The 21,526-nt window shown below is 35.8% G+C and overlaps 1 protein-coding gene across 1 annotated transcript in view; it reads right to left on the bottom strand.

The window, feature by feature from the left end:
* The window catches only part of CACNA2D1 (calcium voltage-gated channel auxiliary subunit alpha2delta 1), a 337,698-nt gene that overhangs the window by 171,016 nt on the left and 145,156 nt on the right, over positions 1-21,526 (bottom strand). The window contains exon 4 of the mRNA XM_085298915.1: positions 14,992-15,036. Within this exon, the coding sequence (XP_085155041.1) occupies positions 14,992-15,036 (45 nt within the window). The remainder of the gene's footprint in view (positions 1-14,991; positions 15,037-21,526) is intronic.

A 21,526-nucleotide genomic window follows, 5' to 3' on the forward strand; every position in this document is an offset into this window, starting at 1 on the left:
GCATTTAGGTGGTTGTGACAGAGCTGAAAATAGCTTATTTCGCTTTTTGTGAAATAAAAAGGGACAAGTCTGTAAGCAGCTGTGGAGGAACTGTTGTTAACAAAGGGTAGTCTGCATTCAGAAAAAAATGGCTAAAGAGGCAAATAAATATTTTTCAATTACCTTGACCACCTCTCAGAATTGTGAAAAAGAGCTGTCCTTGAGATTCAGCGGTATACTTGATACATACTAAAGTTCTTCAGTTGACAGAACACTAAAAATAAAAGGATTGCTATAAAAAGTTTTTATTTTATTTATTTTATTTTATTTTATTTTATTTTATTTTTTTACTTATTTCTAATAACCAGTTGCCACATTGGAGGAGTACGGAAACAGTAAAAACAACTCACGTATATATTCAATAAATGGCATTGAACATGACACGATAACAGTTCCAAAATGGAAAACTGCTTAGCTAACTACAGACCCTACACACTCTTATATTTAACACCTTGCAGTTGTCTTACAGATTAAATAAGAATATTTAAGTTTTGATCCAAGTGTTTTGTTTTATTTTATTTATCAGTGTTTGGGTTGAGTTTTGTCATTAAGAGCCTGGAGTGGTCAGAAGGATGTCACTTTATTCCAAATCTTAATGTAGCTGAATAAGGAGTGCAGCACCCCACTGACATGCAAACAAGAAGTGAGAACAACTGTTTTCACCTCTGTCAGAACCACCTAAATGTACCTGGTATATACCAGTGCATGTATGAATTTAAGCGCCATTGTATTTGAAGAGAAAGCTGGGGAAGGTGCAAATGAATTTTTATGTATTAATGCTATTACAGCAATCTTTATTTAGCTTTGCTGCAAAGGTCAACTGTAATCTAAGGATGAGAAAATCACAGAATCACAGACTTTGATAGTGGCTTGACAGGATAAGATGATGTCATTAGCCAAGGCTAGGAATACACGGTTATACTAGAACAGAAGCGCACATTATTCTAACTGATTTAAATGTTATGAGCAGTTCAGAAATGGCTCAGTCACTTATTAAAAAAACCCAACCAAACAACCAACCAAAAATCCCTCCACGTTATCCTTAAAGTTCATAGGCTCCTTCAAATCACTACACACTGTGGTACTCACATCCCACTGCAGTRCTCAGACAGATGTAATAAAATTTGAAGCAAATACATCCATTATTGCCAAAAGTCCCTGAAAATACTTGGTCTTCTACAGTTTCCAGACTAAAATGGGCTTTGGATAACTTACGTTTTTCATATAACATCCAACTGAACTTCAAACTAGGGACCAATCTTGCTTTTATTGCAATGAATTATACTGTCTGCTTTTCACCACCCCTACGTCTGATTAAAGATCAGATCTCTAGAAAATAAGAACTGTTAAATCTTCTTAATATTTCATTGGGAATTAGTAATAATACCCGTTGAATTGAACATTTAATTAATTTGATTTTTTTTAATCTGATCCAGTTGTCTCTGCCACGGTTTGTAAGGCATCAATTGATCCTGTTTCACAGCACATCTTTATCAGCAGGCACGGTGGCTGGAGTCTAGATTTTTTACATCTTGCAGCATACTATTTGGTTGCTGTTCTTTCTTCTTGCCAGTCTTYTGTGTAAATAACATTAATAACACTGAAGCCCTGCTTTGAGATTGGATTGTRTGAACTCCAGAAGCCCTCTCTGATCTAAATTTTCATGTGATTCTGTGATTTAACACTAATAGGTCTTGTAATACTATACAAATATTATTTACTAATTCATGCTGACATAGATGTACTATGTCTTTTCACGTAATTAAATGCCAGCAGTATCTTGCTAGATAAAAAAGTAGTAGGTAACAGTAACCCATGCACTGACCACTGGGTTCATATACAACATAGGCTCTTTCTGTATATAAAACACCATAAAATAATTTGAATAAACTGCTAGTATAGYATGTTACAATAATTATTTGCCTTAAAAATAAGTTAGTATGGCAAAAACACAAAAATGTARTAAGTTAGAAGAATGGCATAGAAATTCCATACTGAGATGGAGAGAAATTTTCAAAGGGGATTGTTGGAAGAAAAAGGTAATGGGGAGAAGAAATAATAAATAAGTAGATCTTAAGATGTTGTGAGAACTCTTAAAAATATCGGGGGCGGGGGGGGGAAAACAAAAAAAAATGGCCTTTCACAAATATTCACTTGAAGCCTGCTTCGAAAGTTTGAGGTCTGGACTCTTCACTGGATTACAGTGAAGCTACTTGCAACACACCCAACAAAGAAGAGCTGCCAGATTAGCTAGAAGCCACCTTTTCCTCGACCAGCACTGAAACCCTTGGAACACCACAAGTCACCTGAGAGAATACAGCTGAAGAAATAGAAGCACAGATGACCCTTCCTAGCCATGTGGGCAAGAAGTATTTCTGAACATAAACTACCTTGCTTCCTGTTCAGCCCAGATCTGGAAAGACACAGACACAGACACACATACACACAGACACACATAAAAAAGCAGCTTCAAGTCTGATGCTTTGCCTCATTTATGGCAATTACMGGAAGCTAGAGACACAAATGCAGACAGAACTACAGAAAAGGATAATGCTGAATGTAAGACAGCCTTTTCCTTCATAGAGTAGGTTGATTGACAACTTATAAACATCTATAAATTACGTATGTTGTATTGGATACGTTTGTCTTCTTCAATTTAATGTTATTCCACCAACTCTCCAAAAAAATCGAGGCAGAGCACATAGGAACAAATGCATGGAAAGACCAGGAAACGTGATCCAGCTTTTTGCTGATGACATTGGCCAGTTCAGAAATACTCTCATTTGGAGAGCCAGGGGCAAGGCAGAAACAGGCGAGGAATGGCATTTCAGATGACTGAAATCATAGGAACTCACTGAATATCCTGAAGCACTACAATGTACATATTTTCTGCTTGGGGATATATTCAGAATCATAAACTATTCTGAAAATATCCCTAAGTAACCCAATATCCAATCTTGGCRTTTCTCCAAGAAAAGTAGCATTTCAGAACCTGTGAGAAAAGCAACATTATATATTAAACTCCCATTCAATTAATAATAACTTTCATACACTTTACCAAMTGTAGATTCCAGCATATCTCCTTTGCCCTTTTACAAACTTAATAATAAAATCAATTTTGTAGTTTGTCAAAATATAGTTGTAATAATTATTTTTTTTATCTGAGCCATACATCAGCCTTCGTCATATGATGAAGGGTCCATTTGGTTATTTATTTCATTAGATACCATATGTAAGGAGCAGATCAGCAGAACCACAAACGACAACCTACCAGCACATCTCCCTTCCTCCTTCTCCTCGCACTCAATAACATGACTCAAAGTTTATTTGCTGACTTAGTTATCTTCAGTCTAAATTTTAAAATGCTCTATTCCTGKCTTCTTGACATGATCTGCAATTTTCAAAGCATACTATCAACTTAGATCAACCAAACAAAGATGCCATATTAAGTCAATCATTTCGTATTATATCATTTAACAAAACTCAATGTGACTGTCACATCTCAAAGTGACACATCAAAACATGCGAACACAACATTTTTTATCCAGAATTAAGTATTAAAATGCTTTCCAGAAACTAATTCAAACACTATCAATATTCTATAGCAAGTCCAACTTTTGGAGTTGCTTTCACTTAGCAGTGAACAATTGTATTTGCTGCAATTGTTAACATTCATGCATTTGATACAAGTAAGAAATATCCCGGAGGAAGAAGTTTTCTATTAAACTGATGAATCACTAGCTTTAGGGCTGAATTTTGATCTCTGGTGAGGCATAAACTTAGCCTCCATGGGGAGACTTCAAGCACTGTCCTTGTGTGCAAATTTGCCTTCAAGGTAGGATTCTCTGCATTAAGAACATCCTCATCTTTTTAGGAGACTGACAACTACAGCATCACTCTCACCATTATTATTTCATAACTCTGTTTCACAGGTAGGAGGTAGCTCTGGGGCAGTCTCATATTTCATTACCATGTATTTTTCATTGCAACCTCAAACATACATTCATCGGGGAGAAGACCCACACAGATTTGAATACAGGAATATAAACCTGGCACCTAGTTTTTTACCCAGAACACTCAAAGAAAAGTAAGAACATCTGCTCCCTGTGGCAATGAGATCATTATAATTTCAACAGAAAGCATAATGCCTTTTTCTCCCTCTAGGTTGGACTCAAGTTTTCCTGTAAGACCTTGAAATGGGAAGAGCCGGCACGTCTTCCAGCACTAGCAGGTAAAAGGTACATAAACCTCAAGGAATAACCCCAAAGGTCTTGGTCCTAAAGTAGCTAACAGCAATCATACACTCACGATCAGATCAAATGCCAGTTTTCCAAGGAATGGTATTAATTCACATTGTCACCCCATCCACACTGTGAAAAATGACAATATTAGACTCTAAAYGTGAATGTGGAAAGTACACAGTGAAAACACTGGAGTTTGCATTTTCCCCCAAAAAACATGGAAGTGAAGTTACTATGAAATTACTAGAAGTGGAACAGTAAGTTYTGATGTATAAAAAGGATGAAGAGTGGCTAGGACAGAAAGGATAAAAAATACGGTTTACTTGYTGACTACTCCCCATGGTCTATGGGTAATATTGTTTGTAACAGGAATTTTTTTTCTCAACTTTACTTCAGTGATAAGTATATACTATATTAACCACAAGCATTACTTCTGTTATATACTGTGGTCTTATACAAYACCCCCAAAATATCTGTTTCATACTAAAAAAAGGGGAAAATATGGATTCACCTTTTAAGAGCAGAAAAAACTTTCTATAGGCTCATTTTCAAATAGAGTAATTCAAATTCACYGAGCACAGGCTCTGAAATAAATATGGCCACTGATGTCTTGAATGTAACACTTTAAAGGAGAAATGCCTCTGAATGTGTCATACTTTTGAGAAGCACAAAAGCTTGGAATACTCTAAGAAATAAAAAAGCACAACAATCAGGAAATATCTTTTGAAAACGAAAAAYATGTTAGGATATCTATGGCAATCTATCAAACCTATCTTGTTCCATTTCTTAAAAAAAATGTATTATAAACTTAATCATTAATTTCAAATACCACATGCTGGTACCAAAAATATCAATATTCAAGATGTATCTTAATAAAAATGAAAATATAATTGAAAAATACAGATTTTTTTAAAGATTAGAAGTTACAGTTCTAATGAAGCTTCTCTAGGGCTTTAAAAATATTCACTATATAGGTATATAGTACCCTGACAGCCTTTCATAATGGAAGATATTATTTTTATTAGCATAAACATTCTTTTGCTCTTACATTAAATGAGTCTAATGGAACAAACTAGCCTGCCAAATGGCTTTCTTGCTTATCAGAAAAAAAGGATAGCATAGGGCATTTGTCTGTGAAGCTAATATCAGTTAAAGCAATAAAGATGAGAAAGAAAAAGAAAAGAAAAAAGCACAATAAAACCCATGTCTGATCCCTGAAGGTCGGAATAATTCTAGCCCAAGAGCAGCACAATTTGTTGCAGAGMCAATATTCAAAATTTCTTTGAACATCACTCCTCTTTCCTGTGTGGTAATTCGGCCTATTTACAATACTCTGTCATTAGCCTGTGTCAACGTAATGACCCCCCAAGAATGCACAAACCAGCCTCCAAAACAAGTGTGAACGGTGCTTTCCAACTGAATTTTCACAGGCCTCCATCAAAACATGCAACTTTAAACCCAAAATATGAGAACTAGGTATGTAAATATATGTAAATATTATTTCATTAGATATCTGCAATATGTTGTCCTGCTGAAAAAAAAACCCTAGAGAGTGCCGGAGAACAAAAGTAATCTAAATATAGCTGTACCTCACACATGTGAGCAACAATAACAAAAATACAATCCCTAAAGAGACTCGCTATAACTACAGGGACTACATGTTGGTGCCTTCTTGAGAATGAAAAAGGCAAAAGTATGTCTGACTTTATTTTTTTTTTACACTGATAACATCAGTCACAACCACATGAACTTTATTCAATAATTTTTATGTATCACCAAAATGAGTCTCTATAAACAGAAAAAAATTCTAAATTACTTTACAGTAATGAATTATAAACATCYAACTATTCTCTTGTTTAAGGGGAAGGTGACATGGGGGTGGTGAACATACCACTTACTTGCCTACACTTTCTAATATGCTTGAAACATACTTTGCCCACTCAATCATCACAAATGAGAATACCTGGGGCAAATTCATTATGATTCATTTTAACAAATTTTTAAGCATCAAAGAAGTGAAGGACAAAGAGCAGATCAAAGGGAACAGAACACATCCTAATTGTGGTGCATCCATTTCACGTACCCACATGCGATGCTGCAATGTCAAACCATATTAGTTGCTGTCACACAGTAAAAGCACAGGGAATAATCACACCGTGCAACTTCAGATGAAGAAGTCAGCTGCCTTGTATCATCACTAGGCTCCTCCRGTGTCAAAGGAGTCTAAGTCTTCTAGAGACTGGCAGTTAATCTCATCCTAAATTAGGTGAGACACATTTCCCACAAGAAGTGCCTGCTCTTCACTCTCTGTAAGAGGCTGAAGATTGAGTAGCTTTGACTCCAAAAAACTGGATGACATGAATCCCACCTATTATCACATAGACAGGGATAAACGTCCAAAACATATTAGCTATAAAGCAGATGGTAGGATGTTGATCTTGTAATTAATTTGTGTGATGGGATACAAAGGCAGTCAAAGCAGTGAATACAACTCGTTTTTAATGTTAGCATCTGTGAAGATACCAGGGAGATTTCTAAGGGTAAGTATTACCAGAATAAGGCTAAAAAACAAACAAACAAACAAACAAACAAAAACTCTTAAAAGCTGAGAGGAAGCTCAAATCTGCTGGACAAGTCATAACAGTTAAAATAAATCCCCCCTGCTATCAAGGCAGATCTTTCTCTTTAGCCTTCAGTCCAGCAACTGGCTTGCAATGTTGGACTTGCAGAAACCCAGCATCACCCTTCCAGTTTCTAGAAGTGTCTCTTTCCACCTATTGCCTTCAAGACTTGSTCTCTGCAGTCCTCCCATCCACCCTGGCCAGCTCCGGACTCATCTCCCAGTGGAGCATGTTCAGGTGCCTTCTCCCTCCTGAGGGCTCTGTCTGACCCTGGGACACGGACTTACTGAGGCAGCCCTTCCTTTCTCTTGCCCAACCACAAAATATGTTATGTRCTATACTTCTTTGCTCAAAACACATTCTCACATCATTCTATGATTTGTCATAGTATGTTACGGGGAGAAAAGGCAGCAAATCCCTCAGAGTCCTCCTGGCAGAAGCAAAAAACTCAGGCCTTTCTGGTCTGAGCTCCGCAAGACAAAACCCAAGGGGATGTCTGMGGGAGGCAAGAGCTTTGCATTGTGGGCTGATAGGGTTTTCAGGAAACCACAGCTTCCTTTCTGTCTTTCATAAGCAAATGGCGTAAGATACATACGAAAGGCTGAAAGTTTGGACTGATAGTGATCTTAACTCTCATTTGATTCAATCACCTCTACTTCTCACTTAACCGAGTAGTAAACTAATAAATCTTTCTAATAAATCACTGCATTAGAATATATACTACGTTGTATGGATTCTAATTCAGCCCAAATTTAAATTCGTTCCTGGTCACTAAYACCAGAAAATTATAAAGCACTAGGTATCAAATTTGGAGCAGGCACAGACTTGGTTTTAAGTAAACTGGGGTAATTCATTGTCGTTATTTCTTTTTTTTAAGTTAATTATAAATTATAATTACAAATTGTAATTAAATTGTAACTAAAAGCTGCAAATCAAACCCATTTTTGCAATAGTTGATATCATAAACTATTACTAAAGAAAAGAAATAAATTCTAATACAAATAAATTCTAAGGAAGAGGCAGATCTTGAAATAGTGTATCTGTTAGATAACCCTTCTGTTCTGTGCTTATGCCTTATATGCACTTTAACCAGCAACACACTCTAAAAAAGGAGGCAGTAGAGAGTGCAAAGTATTTAGCTTTCTAAAATAGGATAGGACAGGTACTTCATAGAGTTAAAAGTGGAACATCTCTTATTTGAAAACTTCTTCTTCTCTCAGCTCCCTATTTAAAGTGGAATCATTTGGTGGATGGAAAGAGAACAGGTTACAGCTTACCCACATATGCCAAATAGGATTAGAGTGGTCTAGAAAACACTTACAAAGGAGCAGACAAAGGTTATTACAGTTACACATTATATGCCCATAACTGTGGCATGGGACGCCAGTCATTTTTAAAAATTATGTCTACACGGAAACCTAATCCTSCTTTTGTAGTTTCAAAATGATTTTCAATTTGCTGTAGATACACTTTTATTTTGCACCATTAGTATTTGATACTAATTTGATAAAACTTGATTAGTTGCATTTATGCTGCAGTTTTAATCTGGAACAGAGCTAATGTTCATATATTGTTCCTGAATAACAAGTAGCCACTAAATTAGGAATACTGTGTAAGGCCATGTGGCAAACATAGCATATATTTTTTAAAAAGATTCCATCCTACAAGTTTTATAAAGTAATAAAAATATTGTGTTTCATATTTAAAACAATTAGCCATAGGCACGCTCCAAATTGCTTCCCTATAGATAGAACTCACACATTAGCCCTAGTCACATATTTAATTCAAATTTTATGCAAGTACCTACTCAGTTCCTAAAGRGACCCATAATTCTAAAGCCTTCACATTGATCAGTAAAATAAATAATAAAAAATGTTAATACCACTTATTAATAAACAGTTAACAACTGCACTAGAGAACTGCTCTATCAGTCATGACTGCCATTCAGCGTGGGACTACGCGAAGGAAATCTTCTCTCTGATAAATCACTTGCATTAACTAGGGACATATCTATTGCCGGAAGATGCAATTGACTGTTTTCAATTAAAGTTTAATGAGGATGACAGAAGAGATGCTGTAAACTTCCAAAGAGGCATGGTAATTGTAGTATAAGATAAACTAAATTTTAAATAAATGTTTGTTTTTCAGTTAAATCACTACAAATTTTCTTTCTCTCTTCCTCCCTAACCACTCYCCCCTCCCCCTAGATTGCTGTATCTTGTACAAGGAAGAGTTTGTAAAAAAAAACATGACTCAAAATTATACTAAAAAGGTAGAAAAGGAGCAAGACAGAAAAAGGAGATGAGGGGGGAAGGAATCAAGAAAGAATGAAAACTAAGCAATGGAGCAATTCAGTGGATAGAGGAGGGGTAGAGTACCTGAGCACATGGAAAAAAATGTATTTAGAAAAGATCTATAAAGAGGGTATGGAATGACTAGTAATAAAATGGAGACCAATATAGAAAATAGGAAAGGACTGAACAGTGAGGCAAAGATGACTATAAATAGCGGGGAATGTAAAGGACGGAGAAAATGGGAGAAACAGGGAAAGCAATATCAAAACTTATGGGAAAGGGTATCCTGATGTGGTACCGCTCATCTGTCCAAAAAGAGCACTGCACCACTTGTACGAAAGAGTCATAGGACAGAATAGYAGACACCTGCAAATTAAAGTGCTCGACAGACTGCAATATATCACATGSGAAGGGTTCAGGGAACAGGAGAGTGGATGAAAACCAAAGAGATGGACATTAAATTGCTAGTTTGGCCATTGTCTTCCTGTGTGACAAGAAAAATGGGGATACAACACATCCTGCYTTGTTTTGAGGATAGAACTCATTAATTCCCATGAAATGCTCACATATCACAGTGCTGTGGGAGGAAATAAGCAAGCAGAATCTAATTGCTGTTGCAGGATAAAGAGTATGAAAGGCACATTACTGATTGATGGACTAAAGGGTTAAAAATTGATTGTTTGGCCTGAGAAGTCCTAAGGACACAGAATGGTTAGTCTTCACAAGCTTTTTTTTTTCCCCCTAATTCAAGTGAACTAAGTAATTAGAGTCAGTGAATGAGAGAGAAGGATCTCTTGAATATGGTACACAGACACAAAGAAGGAAAGCAAACTACACACACTAGAAAAAAAAACACATAAAATTTACATTAGAGCAATGTTCTGATCAAAAGGAATAGAAGGAAATCATRTTTTTAAAGGGATGAGTGAAAAGAAAAGATTGGATGACAGGACCTATGAGTAAGATAAATTTCTTCTAATTCTTTGAACAAGTAAGACCTAAAAGATTCATTATAGGAACTTGATCAATAGAGAGAAGCAGACACCTACAATTGATCCATATGACCAGAGATACCTATTTCAGAATAAAGAGAACAGCCCTCTAGATCTACCCACAATGACTAGCTTAACCTTAGATATATAATTTTAATAGCTAAATTACTGCTCCTAAATATTCCTACTTTTATTTATAGACATAGTATATAATACATAAATATACTATCACATCTTTTGATTAAATGAAGGGTCAGAGTAAGGAACAGCATAAAGTATGAACTTGTCAGAGACAGCAGAGAATGGATGGCAGAAGACTATGTAGGTTTTACTAGCTAATGCTTCAGAGATGATTCTAGTAAAATCTAAGATTTTACTTAAAAAGATGCCACCTAAATTCTCTTACTCATACTCATTGCTAAAGTTCCCACCACTAAAATAGTTACAGTTTCATTTAAGTACAAGTGTGTATAAGATAGAACTTTTTCTTTGAAGCACTTGTTAAGATCTCATAGAACGGTTTTTACCTTATGYAAACAATAGCTCAGCAAATCAAAATAATGTGATGTAAAAACCAGAAGAAATAATTAAATGTAAGAGTTTAAATTCAAGAAAAAAAAATCCATTAAGAATTAGCCAAGTAAACACAATCAATGAAGAATGATGAGACACAATAGAGAAAGGGCTTCCTGCCATGGAGGAGACAGAGAAGGAAGGAGCAAGGGAAGGATGAACTTGCAGTAAATGATAGTAATTCTACTGACCACCACAAGGAGATAGGGGTTATGATAAACTGTTCRACCAAAAGGGAAGACGAATGGTGGTAGCCATGGAACCAGAGCCATGGGACCGGATCATGCATCCATGGACAGCAAAAGGGAGAGCAGACAGTGTATCCTATGAAGGCTGTCTGGAAAGCTGTAGCAGCTKTGTGTGAAGTATTTTTGCATTTTCATTGAAAAACAGAAATGTCTCAGTCCCACCAAGCTAAAAAGGATAAATCCCAGTATTAACTGGAATATAAAAATTTGCTATCTAGGTACCTGGATAAACTCTGATCTGACAAACTCCCCCAGCGTGGGCAGGGACAGTAAGGCCTGTGAGTGGTGTGGGGCCTGAACACCACCACTTACTCATAATGTCACCACTTCAGCCAAAAACTAAGCTGTTAAGCACTTTGCTGTGGGCTACTATTAGCTAAAGGACCAAAAATCTTCCTGTCCTCCCTCTTTGGCTGGCAGACGAAGGTTACTGTAAAGGGTGATCTACAGCACAAGATCACAAGCGATTGGATTGGAGAGGCAAGTGGAGGTTCATACCAAGGTAAGTTTAACAAGAATAGGCAACAATTTTCAATTTAATATACTGGATACTGAAGAGACTATGAATATAACCTTGAAACATAAAGGGAATATACAGGAAATACATCAGTACAACAGAGATAACTCTTTTAAGGGAAGGCAGGCACATAAAAGGCACATCAATATTAAATCTCGTAAATGGGAAATTATTTTTCACATGGCTTATATTTATTTTAAAAATGTAGAAATGTAAGATCTTTGAAAAATCACGTAGAAATAGAGTACGTAGCAGGTCTAGGCAGGTTGACCATTCTGCTCCTACGAAATAACAGACTCCTACTGTAATGGGTAAATTGGTAAAACAAAGTAAACTAAAGAGGTTTCAGCCATGCTTCAAGAAGAGTTCCTCTACAGGTGTAAGAACTGAGGAAGTAAAGTGAACAGAAGACAGCAGGAGATTCCACCATAAAGTAGCCTAAATCAGGTCTGGAAGAGGAATACAAATAAAATCAAGGATATAAGTTAAATCACASATCCATGTGAGCATAATCCTTGGATTCTCTGAGATAAAGTTTTTAAATGGGATTTCTCATGTCTTCTAATGTATTTGTATCCTTCACTGTAGACATTTGTGCTGCAGTTTATGACAAACCACCAAGAGCTGCCAAAAGCAGTGCTGTGTAATCACACAATCTTATTTTAAAGTTGTAGAACACAGGGAGTTGGAAGGAATGGACGTGAAAGTAGAAATCAACCGTCACYGTTCAGACAGGGACAGCGGAGAACAGTCTGCAGTGTTTGCACACATAATTTAGTCCTGGATGCAGGTTTTTTCAACTAAATCTTAGTCCTGGATTTCTGACCATCTCATACTTACTATTTCTTCTCTAAAGTTAGTCACTGATCAAAATGATCAGGCACATAAAATACAGACATTTTCACATCCAAAATGTCTTTCAAAAACAATTAACTAATTTTATAACCACTGTTATGAGATGAAAATCATCAGTAAGCATGCCTACAACTTTCTATTCCCAAAGAAGAGCAACAGTTAAAACACAAGCTGATCTTGGATTCATCTTCTGCATCTACTTGATGAATCTTAACTGATGAAAGAAAACAATTACTACATTTTAGTCTAGTAAAGAAATATTTGCATAGAAAAAGTGAAAAATGTAAAACAGGTGGAAGGGCTTTTTAGGAGGTGCACATTACTGATTCTTAAAAGACCGGGCCTTATAAAGGGATCTAAATCTACGTATATAATTACATCTCTAAATTAATTGTTCTCATTCTTTAGCACCTGAACTACTTATTTACAGCAACATAAGAAAGAAGTTTACTTTACAATTAGCATCTATACTGCAGTTTAAAGAAGATAAACTTTAACATTATTATGATACTTCACCTTTACTGAATAGAAAGAAATAGAATTAGACGAATTTATCTAGGGTGGGCAAATCAAGCTTGCAGCAGATGTGTGAAGCCGATAAGGTGTCAGCAGCAGAGAAATGTGAGATTGGCCTCTCTTTTCATGGTCTAATCAGAACTCCTGGGGGACTAACTGACATCTATTCAAGTCAAAGCATTTGCTTTCAAATGCAGTCAAAAAACCCTCCTGATCATACTAACTAAAAAAGCTGAAATGGCAAAGAGATGCACACATTTTCAAGGAACCAGAAACTGCACAGTCCTACACCTTCCTGAAATCTCTTCCCTTCATACTGTTATCTAACCTTGGAAAGAAGTAAGTAGAATAAAAGGAGAAACGTCCACAGGTAGAAAGCAGCACTCCCTTTGCTTTCTCCCTCTTTAACCTTTTGATTTGTGGACTGTTACGAAGGAAAGAAWAGTAATCGATTACTTCCGCACATATAGTGCTACCAACACACTTGCAGCTCACCAGAACCAAAGTCTCAGTGCTGTATTTCTATATTGTAAACAGTGCATACAACAGATATCTCTAAAACATTTCAGTCCACTAYGCAAAAATATCTATGCAAAACTTAGGGCAACATCCAGCTTAAATTCCTCTGCCTCTGCTTACATGATAAATTCACTAATTAATTCCCAYAGAGTGCCTCAAGTAAACTAAAGATGCAAAGAACTGTAGCAGATGTTGGTTACTGCTATTCACTTTTGCAAGCTGCCTGAATTTCTTCTCAATCAGACAAGTGAGTGCAAACAACCAAGTTTACAAGGCTAGAAACCAATTAAGTAGGCTCAAATAATACCAYGTTGCCTTCTTAAAAAATTCCTCTGACACTATACATGACAGAAATGGTAGATGAGTTTGCATTCCTAGGATTTAAAACTTTCAGTTCAATTAAGAACATTCTAAAATAATATAATAGCCATATGACATATTTATTCTTGAAATAAAATACTTACGCTTGGTAAAGAAAAGAGATATTTTTAGAAGTGACTGTCTTGTTGCTACAAAAATTCTAAAAATCCTGGTGAATTCAATGAAAATAAATGAAGAGYTTTCAAATTTAGGTCAGTTTTAGTTAAAACACACAAACTTTAAAACTTTAGATAATAGGTTTGTTTCTTGTAACTGAATTCCAATACTTTTAGTTCTGTACAAACATATCAAATAGTTCTGTTTGACATGATCTATGCATCTTCTTTAATTGCTTTACAGAAGAAGCATCAATTACAATATTGATGCCATCAATCTCTAAAGAATACTTGATTAAAAAGTGTAAATGAAGCATGCTGAAACCTCTGATTAATACATTTACAATATCTTTTCAATGGTTTTATAAATTACATCTATAATGATGACAAGCAGTTGTATTATCTCAAGTGACAGTGAAGATAACTTGTCTTCTTCCCAGAAGACATTAAGACTTTTAATATTTAAAGCCAGGATAGGAAGCTCCAAACCACTTAAAGCAAGAGTTTTATTAGAACTTGGCATTAAAATACTATGCATCTTATCTAAACCTTTGCAGTGGATTTTCCATTGCCCCAAATCTTATTATATTAATACGAATGATCACAAAGTAGATGAAAATTGTTATTTGGTAACATTTTACATCTGCTTTTCACTCACATAAAAGAATTCTTACAGTAAAAGTAATACTAGGAAATATGAGTTTAGAAAGTGAGGCCAGAAAATTGTTTCTTTAGAGGACAGTAAACTCTTTACACTTACCATTTTGTTTCTCCAGTCATACAATTACGATTTTATCACATTTCAAGAAATGAATGTGATATTGTGATATCAGACACAATGATATTGTGTCTGAAACATCTTATTTTTGCCCCACACATTCCTTAATGCGTAGCTCAGAAGACTAAATGAGGGAAACCAGTCATTTAGAACTAAAATATAAAATATAATCTGKTTCTTTAGGAAGCTTTTTAAGAAGCTTCTTATTTTCTTGGTTCTGTGAAATATTTGAATGATAGACTTAGAGTCTGATCAAAYTTTTCAATTCCTTTATATTTTGTTATAATTTAAGTAATAAAATGAAAAGAAAGTTATTACTTACATCATTCTGATCATCTTTTGCATTGTAATAGATTATATCGTTATTCTGTGAAAGAGAGAAAGGGATTTTGTTAGTTTAGAAGTACTGGGTAGATGACAACCAATAATTTGTACTAGAACACATATTTTCATGTAAATCTTCATTCCTTTCTGTATTCTCTTATGCATAACAGAATCAGACCTTTACTGAGGTTTATGCTCGTTATTGCGTTTAGCCATTTCCATGCTCTTTTCTCCATAACAACTGCTTTCTTACCCATTTCTGGATATCTAAACCAGAGCCCACAGTGTGCTGAGGACAAAGGAGGAAATTCCTTTCCCCGTTAGAGATCAAAGCTAACTCTTGCTTCACTTGGATTCTCTTTACTTTGTACATGGTTGTGTACAGAAACAAATGTACTGTAAATAGACCTAATCACAGAATCAGTAAGGTCGGAAGGGACCTCTGGAGATCATCTAGTGCAACCTCCCCACTCAGCAGGGTCACCTAGAGCATGTCCAAATAATAATAATAATAATAATAATAATAATAATAATAATAATAATTGACAAGCAACAATTAAAAATGCTCAGGATTTCACCAGTATATCAGCTTATTTCCTCCACCCCATTCCCACTCCTCGACTTTACCAAACACTGTACCTGGTCGTAGCATAGTAGTGTCATTTAACGCATAGGGCTTTTAATATTGTCTTCTGCATATGCAAATCCATTTCTCTACTTGAACAAAAGGGTTCTGTATTTGCACCATTATATTATCCCCTTTATTTTATATATATCATTTAACTGATCATATGTATCAGTATATTTTAACTGATCTAGGCATTGCTATCTAATTCTTCTGAACTAAATAATATATTTTTACATAACCTATTAAAGAAGCAAGTTTCAGAAAAAAAGACACATTTAGAAGTTAATTAAACTAAACCTCCAAAAATAAATTAAATACTTTTTAGGCTATACATGTTTTGTAGTCCATTATCCTGCCTGGAGATATTACCTATACAATTCATTAACAAAAAGTGGCATTGGTCATATTTCACTGCTCCTAATACAGAAAATACGAGTTACACAGAGCTACAACACACTACAGTTCACAAATTAGATTCATGGATCAGTTAAATCTATAGAGGACAATTTTTCATAATTTAACCACTTCTGGATGACAAGAACAAATTGCTTTGTTGCTGGTTCCCAGGCATGTAGTTTAGTTATTTATTAACTCCTTGACACAAAGAATTTGAACCTTCCTATTGTCACACACTTCTGCAGCACCTGCCGCCCGGGGATACGGCATACTTTTTCAGCAAGCCTAAAAAACAACATGAACACCTCAGCTTTTCTTTTCCTTTTTCTTTTCTTTTTCTTTTCCTCCCATTCAATAATGCTGCCAAGGAGAAGAGTAAATACTCATTATACTCGTTAGTATCTCAGTTCATGACTGAAGGGAATTAGTAGGAGAGTCTTGAAGGTGTGTTTATGGAAGAAATGACTTTAGGAGGCTATAGGTATAAAGTAGAAACTTTAACATAGTATCAGTGGGTATACATGCTTGCAAAATTTATAGATTGCAAAAGGATAGTTCACATTGTTGCAAATTATTTCAAAACAAACAGCTTCAGTATCTGACTAGGATATGAAAGGCAAATGAATTTTATACATTGCAGGCCAATTTATTATTATATTTTTGACTACTCTATTTTTCAGGATTCTGTTCTGTTCTGTCCTGTGCTATCCTAAGCTAATAATCCTTCTACCACCACACTTTCACAGTATTGCAAAATTAGTACCATGTGTTTTAAAATCTGAAATTAAGACTAACTTTTTGTTTGAATTTTCTTTGATTTAAAACAWTTTATTTGGCTTAACATCTTGGCATGTTATATAAAATGTATTAAAGCAATCAAAAGCAGGCAATGCGTAACAGCTCCTTTATATTGCAGTGGCCCTGCTAGTAGTGATAGATACGAGGATTGTTTGTTTTCTTCTACAGGTAGAGTAAAAAACAAACGAACAGGAGAAATCAAAACATATTAYAAACATATTTATGATTTCCTTCAGGTTGATGTTATGAACTGCATCACCTTGTTTTGGATGCAAGAATGTAGGTGGTGCATACACTTAAACACACACTGCCTTGCTGCTGAAAATGCACGATGYAATGGTAGATCCCTGTATCTGCATGTGATGTATCCGCAGGTAATAGCTCAGCAAGGAGCACAGCCACTCCTAGCGATTATTAAATGTTTCTACTCTATTACCTTTCCTCCTTCAAGAGGAATCATGTGCAGATAATATTTACTTTTACATAGTTCAATATAGAAATAAATTCTTAGAGATACAACTTTGGAGAACATTTTTAAATTACAGAATCAGAAAACAGCTGGGGTTGGAAGAGATGTCTGGAGATYATCTGGAYCAAGCCCCTCCTCACGCAGGGTCACCTAGAGCAGGTTGCCCAGGACCACRTCCAGACAGCTTCTAGACATTGCTGGAGGCTCCACAACCTCTCCGGACAATCTATTCTAGTGTCTGACCACCCTCACGGGGTGCTTTATTCTATTCAGGAGGAGCTCCCTGTGTTTCAGTTTGTGTCCTTGTCACATTGATAGGGAACAGAAGTTCTGAGACTTCTGTTCCCTAGGCTGAACAGATGAAACTGTGCTCATATGAGAGATGCTCCAGTCCCTTCATCATCATCAGTGGCTCTTCACTGGGCTCACCCTTGTTTATCCACGGCTTTCTTGTACTGGGGAGCCCAGCACTGGACACAGAACTCCAGGAGTGGGTAGAGGGGAGAGATCACTTCTCTTGAGCTTCTAGCACCATTCTTTCTAATGTAGCCCAGGATATGTCTTTGCCATGAGGGGGCATTGCTGGCTCATGGTCAACTTGTCCACCAGGACCTACCACATCCTCCTCCACAGAGCTGTACTCTAGCAGGCCAGCCCCCAGCCTGTACTGGTGCCTACGGTTATTTTTCCCCAGCTGCTGGACTCTTCACTTCCCTTTGTTGAAGTTCACAAAGTTCCTCTCTGCCCATTTCTCCAGTCTGTCGAGGTCCCTCTGAATCTGGTGTATCAGTTACTCCTTCAAGTATGGTATCATCTGCAAACTCCAGGTCATTAGAAAGATGTTGAAAAGCACTGACCCCAGCATCGACTCTTGACCAGTGACTGCCCTCCAGATCGATTTGTGCTGCTGCTCACAACCCTGTRAACCCAGCAGTACAGCCTGTTTCCAATCCACCTCACAGACTAGTTACCTAGTCCACGTTTAAGTTTGCTTATTAGGCCATTATGGAAGACAGTGTCAAAAGCCTTTCTGAAGTCAAAATAAACAACATCTACTGTCCTCTCCTAACCCAATCCTCCTCCATCAAGGTTGACCTCTTTGCTCCAGACCTCCCTCTGCTCTCTGGGGCTCAGGGTTCCTGACAGCCAATCTTACCATTAAAAACTGAGGTGTAGAATGCATTGAAGACCTCTTCCTTTTCAGAAATTAGTCCCAAACATTTTGAAAATACATAGAACATTAGTGAAAGAATTGGGAATCCTATTGACAAGTATGAAGTGAGAAAATTATCAGATAAGACTGTTTTATCTTTTCTTTCACAGACATATCAAATAGCTGAACACCTGGAGGACAAACCAGTGTAAATTCCTACAAATGCTAATAAGTACTTTTTCATGAACTGTTGGCAAAATACATTTTTCTTTAACAAACATTTTCTTGTCTTCCCTTCCCTTGTYTAGGTAGACAAAGAAATGTTCATTTCATTACCCTTAGGATAATAAAATACTAACCTAATAGGTCCTATGATAAATAAGCCATCCAGTTTTAGTTTAATCCCTCTTATTTTATGACATACAGTTTAAGGAATAATTAGACTCTCCAGAAAAGAAAGCTAAATGTGACTCACCACAAACGAAAAATCACTTCTGTTTCTAAACAGTATAATTTTAGGAAATAAGTTTGCCTAATTCTCAAATGGGGAAAAAAAGAAAGACTGCCAACTACTGCAATCTGTTTTTATTATAGCTTTACAATTTTACATTAGTGAATTGTCACAGGTTTTTTTTTTTTTTTTTTTTTTTTTTTTAAGAGAGAGGGGGAGTTTAGCAGTTAATAAGATTTTTTTCCTTCAATTCCTATGAGCAGAAATGCTGATTTACCTCCTGGATTTAAAGTGAACATAAAGTCCAGCAATATGGTAAACTAGTGGGAAATACTATGTCTTAAMACATGTTGTAAAAAATGGGTTGAAAAAATGCATTTAAAACAGGGTCTTGAAACAGGACTTGGACTTAAATAGGAACAAAAAAAGAATCACTTTTTAATAAAAACTTGCAAATGTAGAACAGTTCAGCAACATTCCAATCTAGAAATACTCACACATGTATATTATCCATAATGTGGAGGAATGAATCATTTGTGTTAGATGGGTTGTTCCCAGAAATATCATTTATTAAAGAACTAGTATCCCACAATTCTGAATTTCAYACACAAATTAAAAATTCAGGTTGGCCCAACAATTCATGCAAAGTCCATTCTACCTGGATTTGTCTAGAAGGCATTTCCCAAGGTTACACTAAGACTAGTAATAGGAATGAAAAGATGAAGGTGACAATTATAGGCAATGACATAAAGAAGATTAAAGCAGCAACATATTCTCTTTCAAAAATACACTTTTTTAAAGGTGAGAAAGGTAAACTTAGTGTTTATCTACAGTTTATTTTTCTAGGAACCTTCAAAACTATAATTTTCATGAGGCAGACATTTGCTCGTTCAGATGGACTGAAGTGACTGATTAATATCCATTAGAATACTAAAAAAAACTCACTATTTATTAACTCACACACTTGACTAACAGTGACTAAAACACGCAACCCTCACATGAAAGGATAACAGTAATAYAGAAAAATAGATCCCAGATAAAAATATACTCTGTGAAGAATTCATTTTCAAGTCCTTTCAAGACACCAAAATAGAGGGATTTGAGCCTGATGCAAAGACTGGCATGTGGGCCACCAGCCCAGGCTGGGCTGTGCCCGCTCACCAGGCTGTGTGTCTGTCCGTCCATCCGTCCGTCCGTACTTGTCTGGTGTTCCTTTTCTCCTGTAGCACTATCCCCTTAGATGCTGACTTTAACCATGCTTGATTTAATTTATCTTATGCAAATTATAATCAGCTAAGGTGAGTGATATGTTTAGTTTTATGTTACGTACAAAGCACAGGAGAAAACCATGTTATTTTATTAYAGGGTGCGTAAGTAGGTTTTTGTCTGATTGTTTCTTCCCACTGCTCATATTATATCACATTGTATGCTTACTTAGAAAAAATTGAAGTAGCAAAGTTATATCTGTTCAGCTGGAACAAAGCTGATGTCATTTAGAAACCAAAATGAAATATTTCTGTCAGTCTGCCTCAAAGCAATTAACAATACCATTTTACTTTTTTTTTTTTTTTTTTTTTTTAATTTTAGCTAAACAGTAGGAATGCTTTATGTTGATATCACGGTGGGTTATGTTTGGTTGGTTTTTTTTTGCTGCATAGGTACTATGAAAATACAAAAGATTACTAAAGTGATTACTCTTGTCTTCAAACAGTTTCTAGAATTGATTATATAAACTGTACTAGTGCAAAACAGGAAAACTTTTCTATTTCAAAGAAAACTCAATCTTCAGATAATTTTTCCCACAAAAAGTCTTAAAGGAAAACATAATTAAACTGCTCTAGTTGTCATGATGATACTTAGTTTTATGGGAAAAAAAGAATTTATTTTAAATTTTAATTGCAATTTGGCTGTAGGATTAAAAGACAGAAGTAGTTGAATGCATAAAAATAAATGCAATACAACCCCTGGATTGATGAGAAATATTTTGTTAACTTATCCACTGACAACACTTGTTTGATTTTTTTGTATTAATTATTTCCATTATTTGAATTACTTGTATTAATTGTATTTGGATTTTTTTTCCATGTAATGCAGAATTACACGTTCATCAAGTACAGCAACCAATGAAATATTCTYCCAAAAGGTTCAGGAAACTGCTAATTTTCTCATCATAATAACTTCTTCAAAATATAACCAACTGTGTAGAGATTCTTGTTATAAGGCAAAATGCAACTGGATTACACAGTAGATTTCCAGGTGGAAAATGAAATGAATATATTAGCAGCTGATTAACCTCTATATCACACTATTCTATCTGCTTAATGAAAACATTAATAAATTTTTACTTTAACTTAGCTTACTCAGCATTATTTTCTTTGGTTGTTGCCAGCACACACAAAAAAATGCCATAAATCGTCTAAACTGCACGTAGATTTTACCTAGCTGTACGTCCTGGGATTATTGCAGTACACAAGCCTAGTTAAAAAATCAAGCAATGTTGCCCGCTTTGGTAAGTCTTCGCTTTAAACGATTATGCGAAAGCCCTGACGGCTCACAGGGGCAGCAAACAGCCAGTCAGCGGCCTTGAGAAACACCCAGCGCTCGAGTGCCTAATCAACGCGGAGCGGAAGCGATCCTA

Source organism: Rhea americana, unplaced genomic scaffold (assembly GCF_003343005.1).
Source record: "Rhea americana isolate MKP2758 unplaced genomic scaffold, rheAme1 scaffold_1, whole genome shotgun sequence".
In the NCBI taxonomy this organism is placed as follows: Eukaryota; Metazoa; Chordata; class Aves; order Rheiformes; family Rheidae; genus Rhea; species Rhea americana.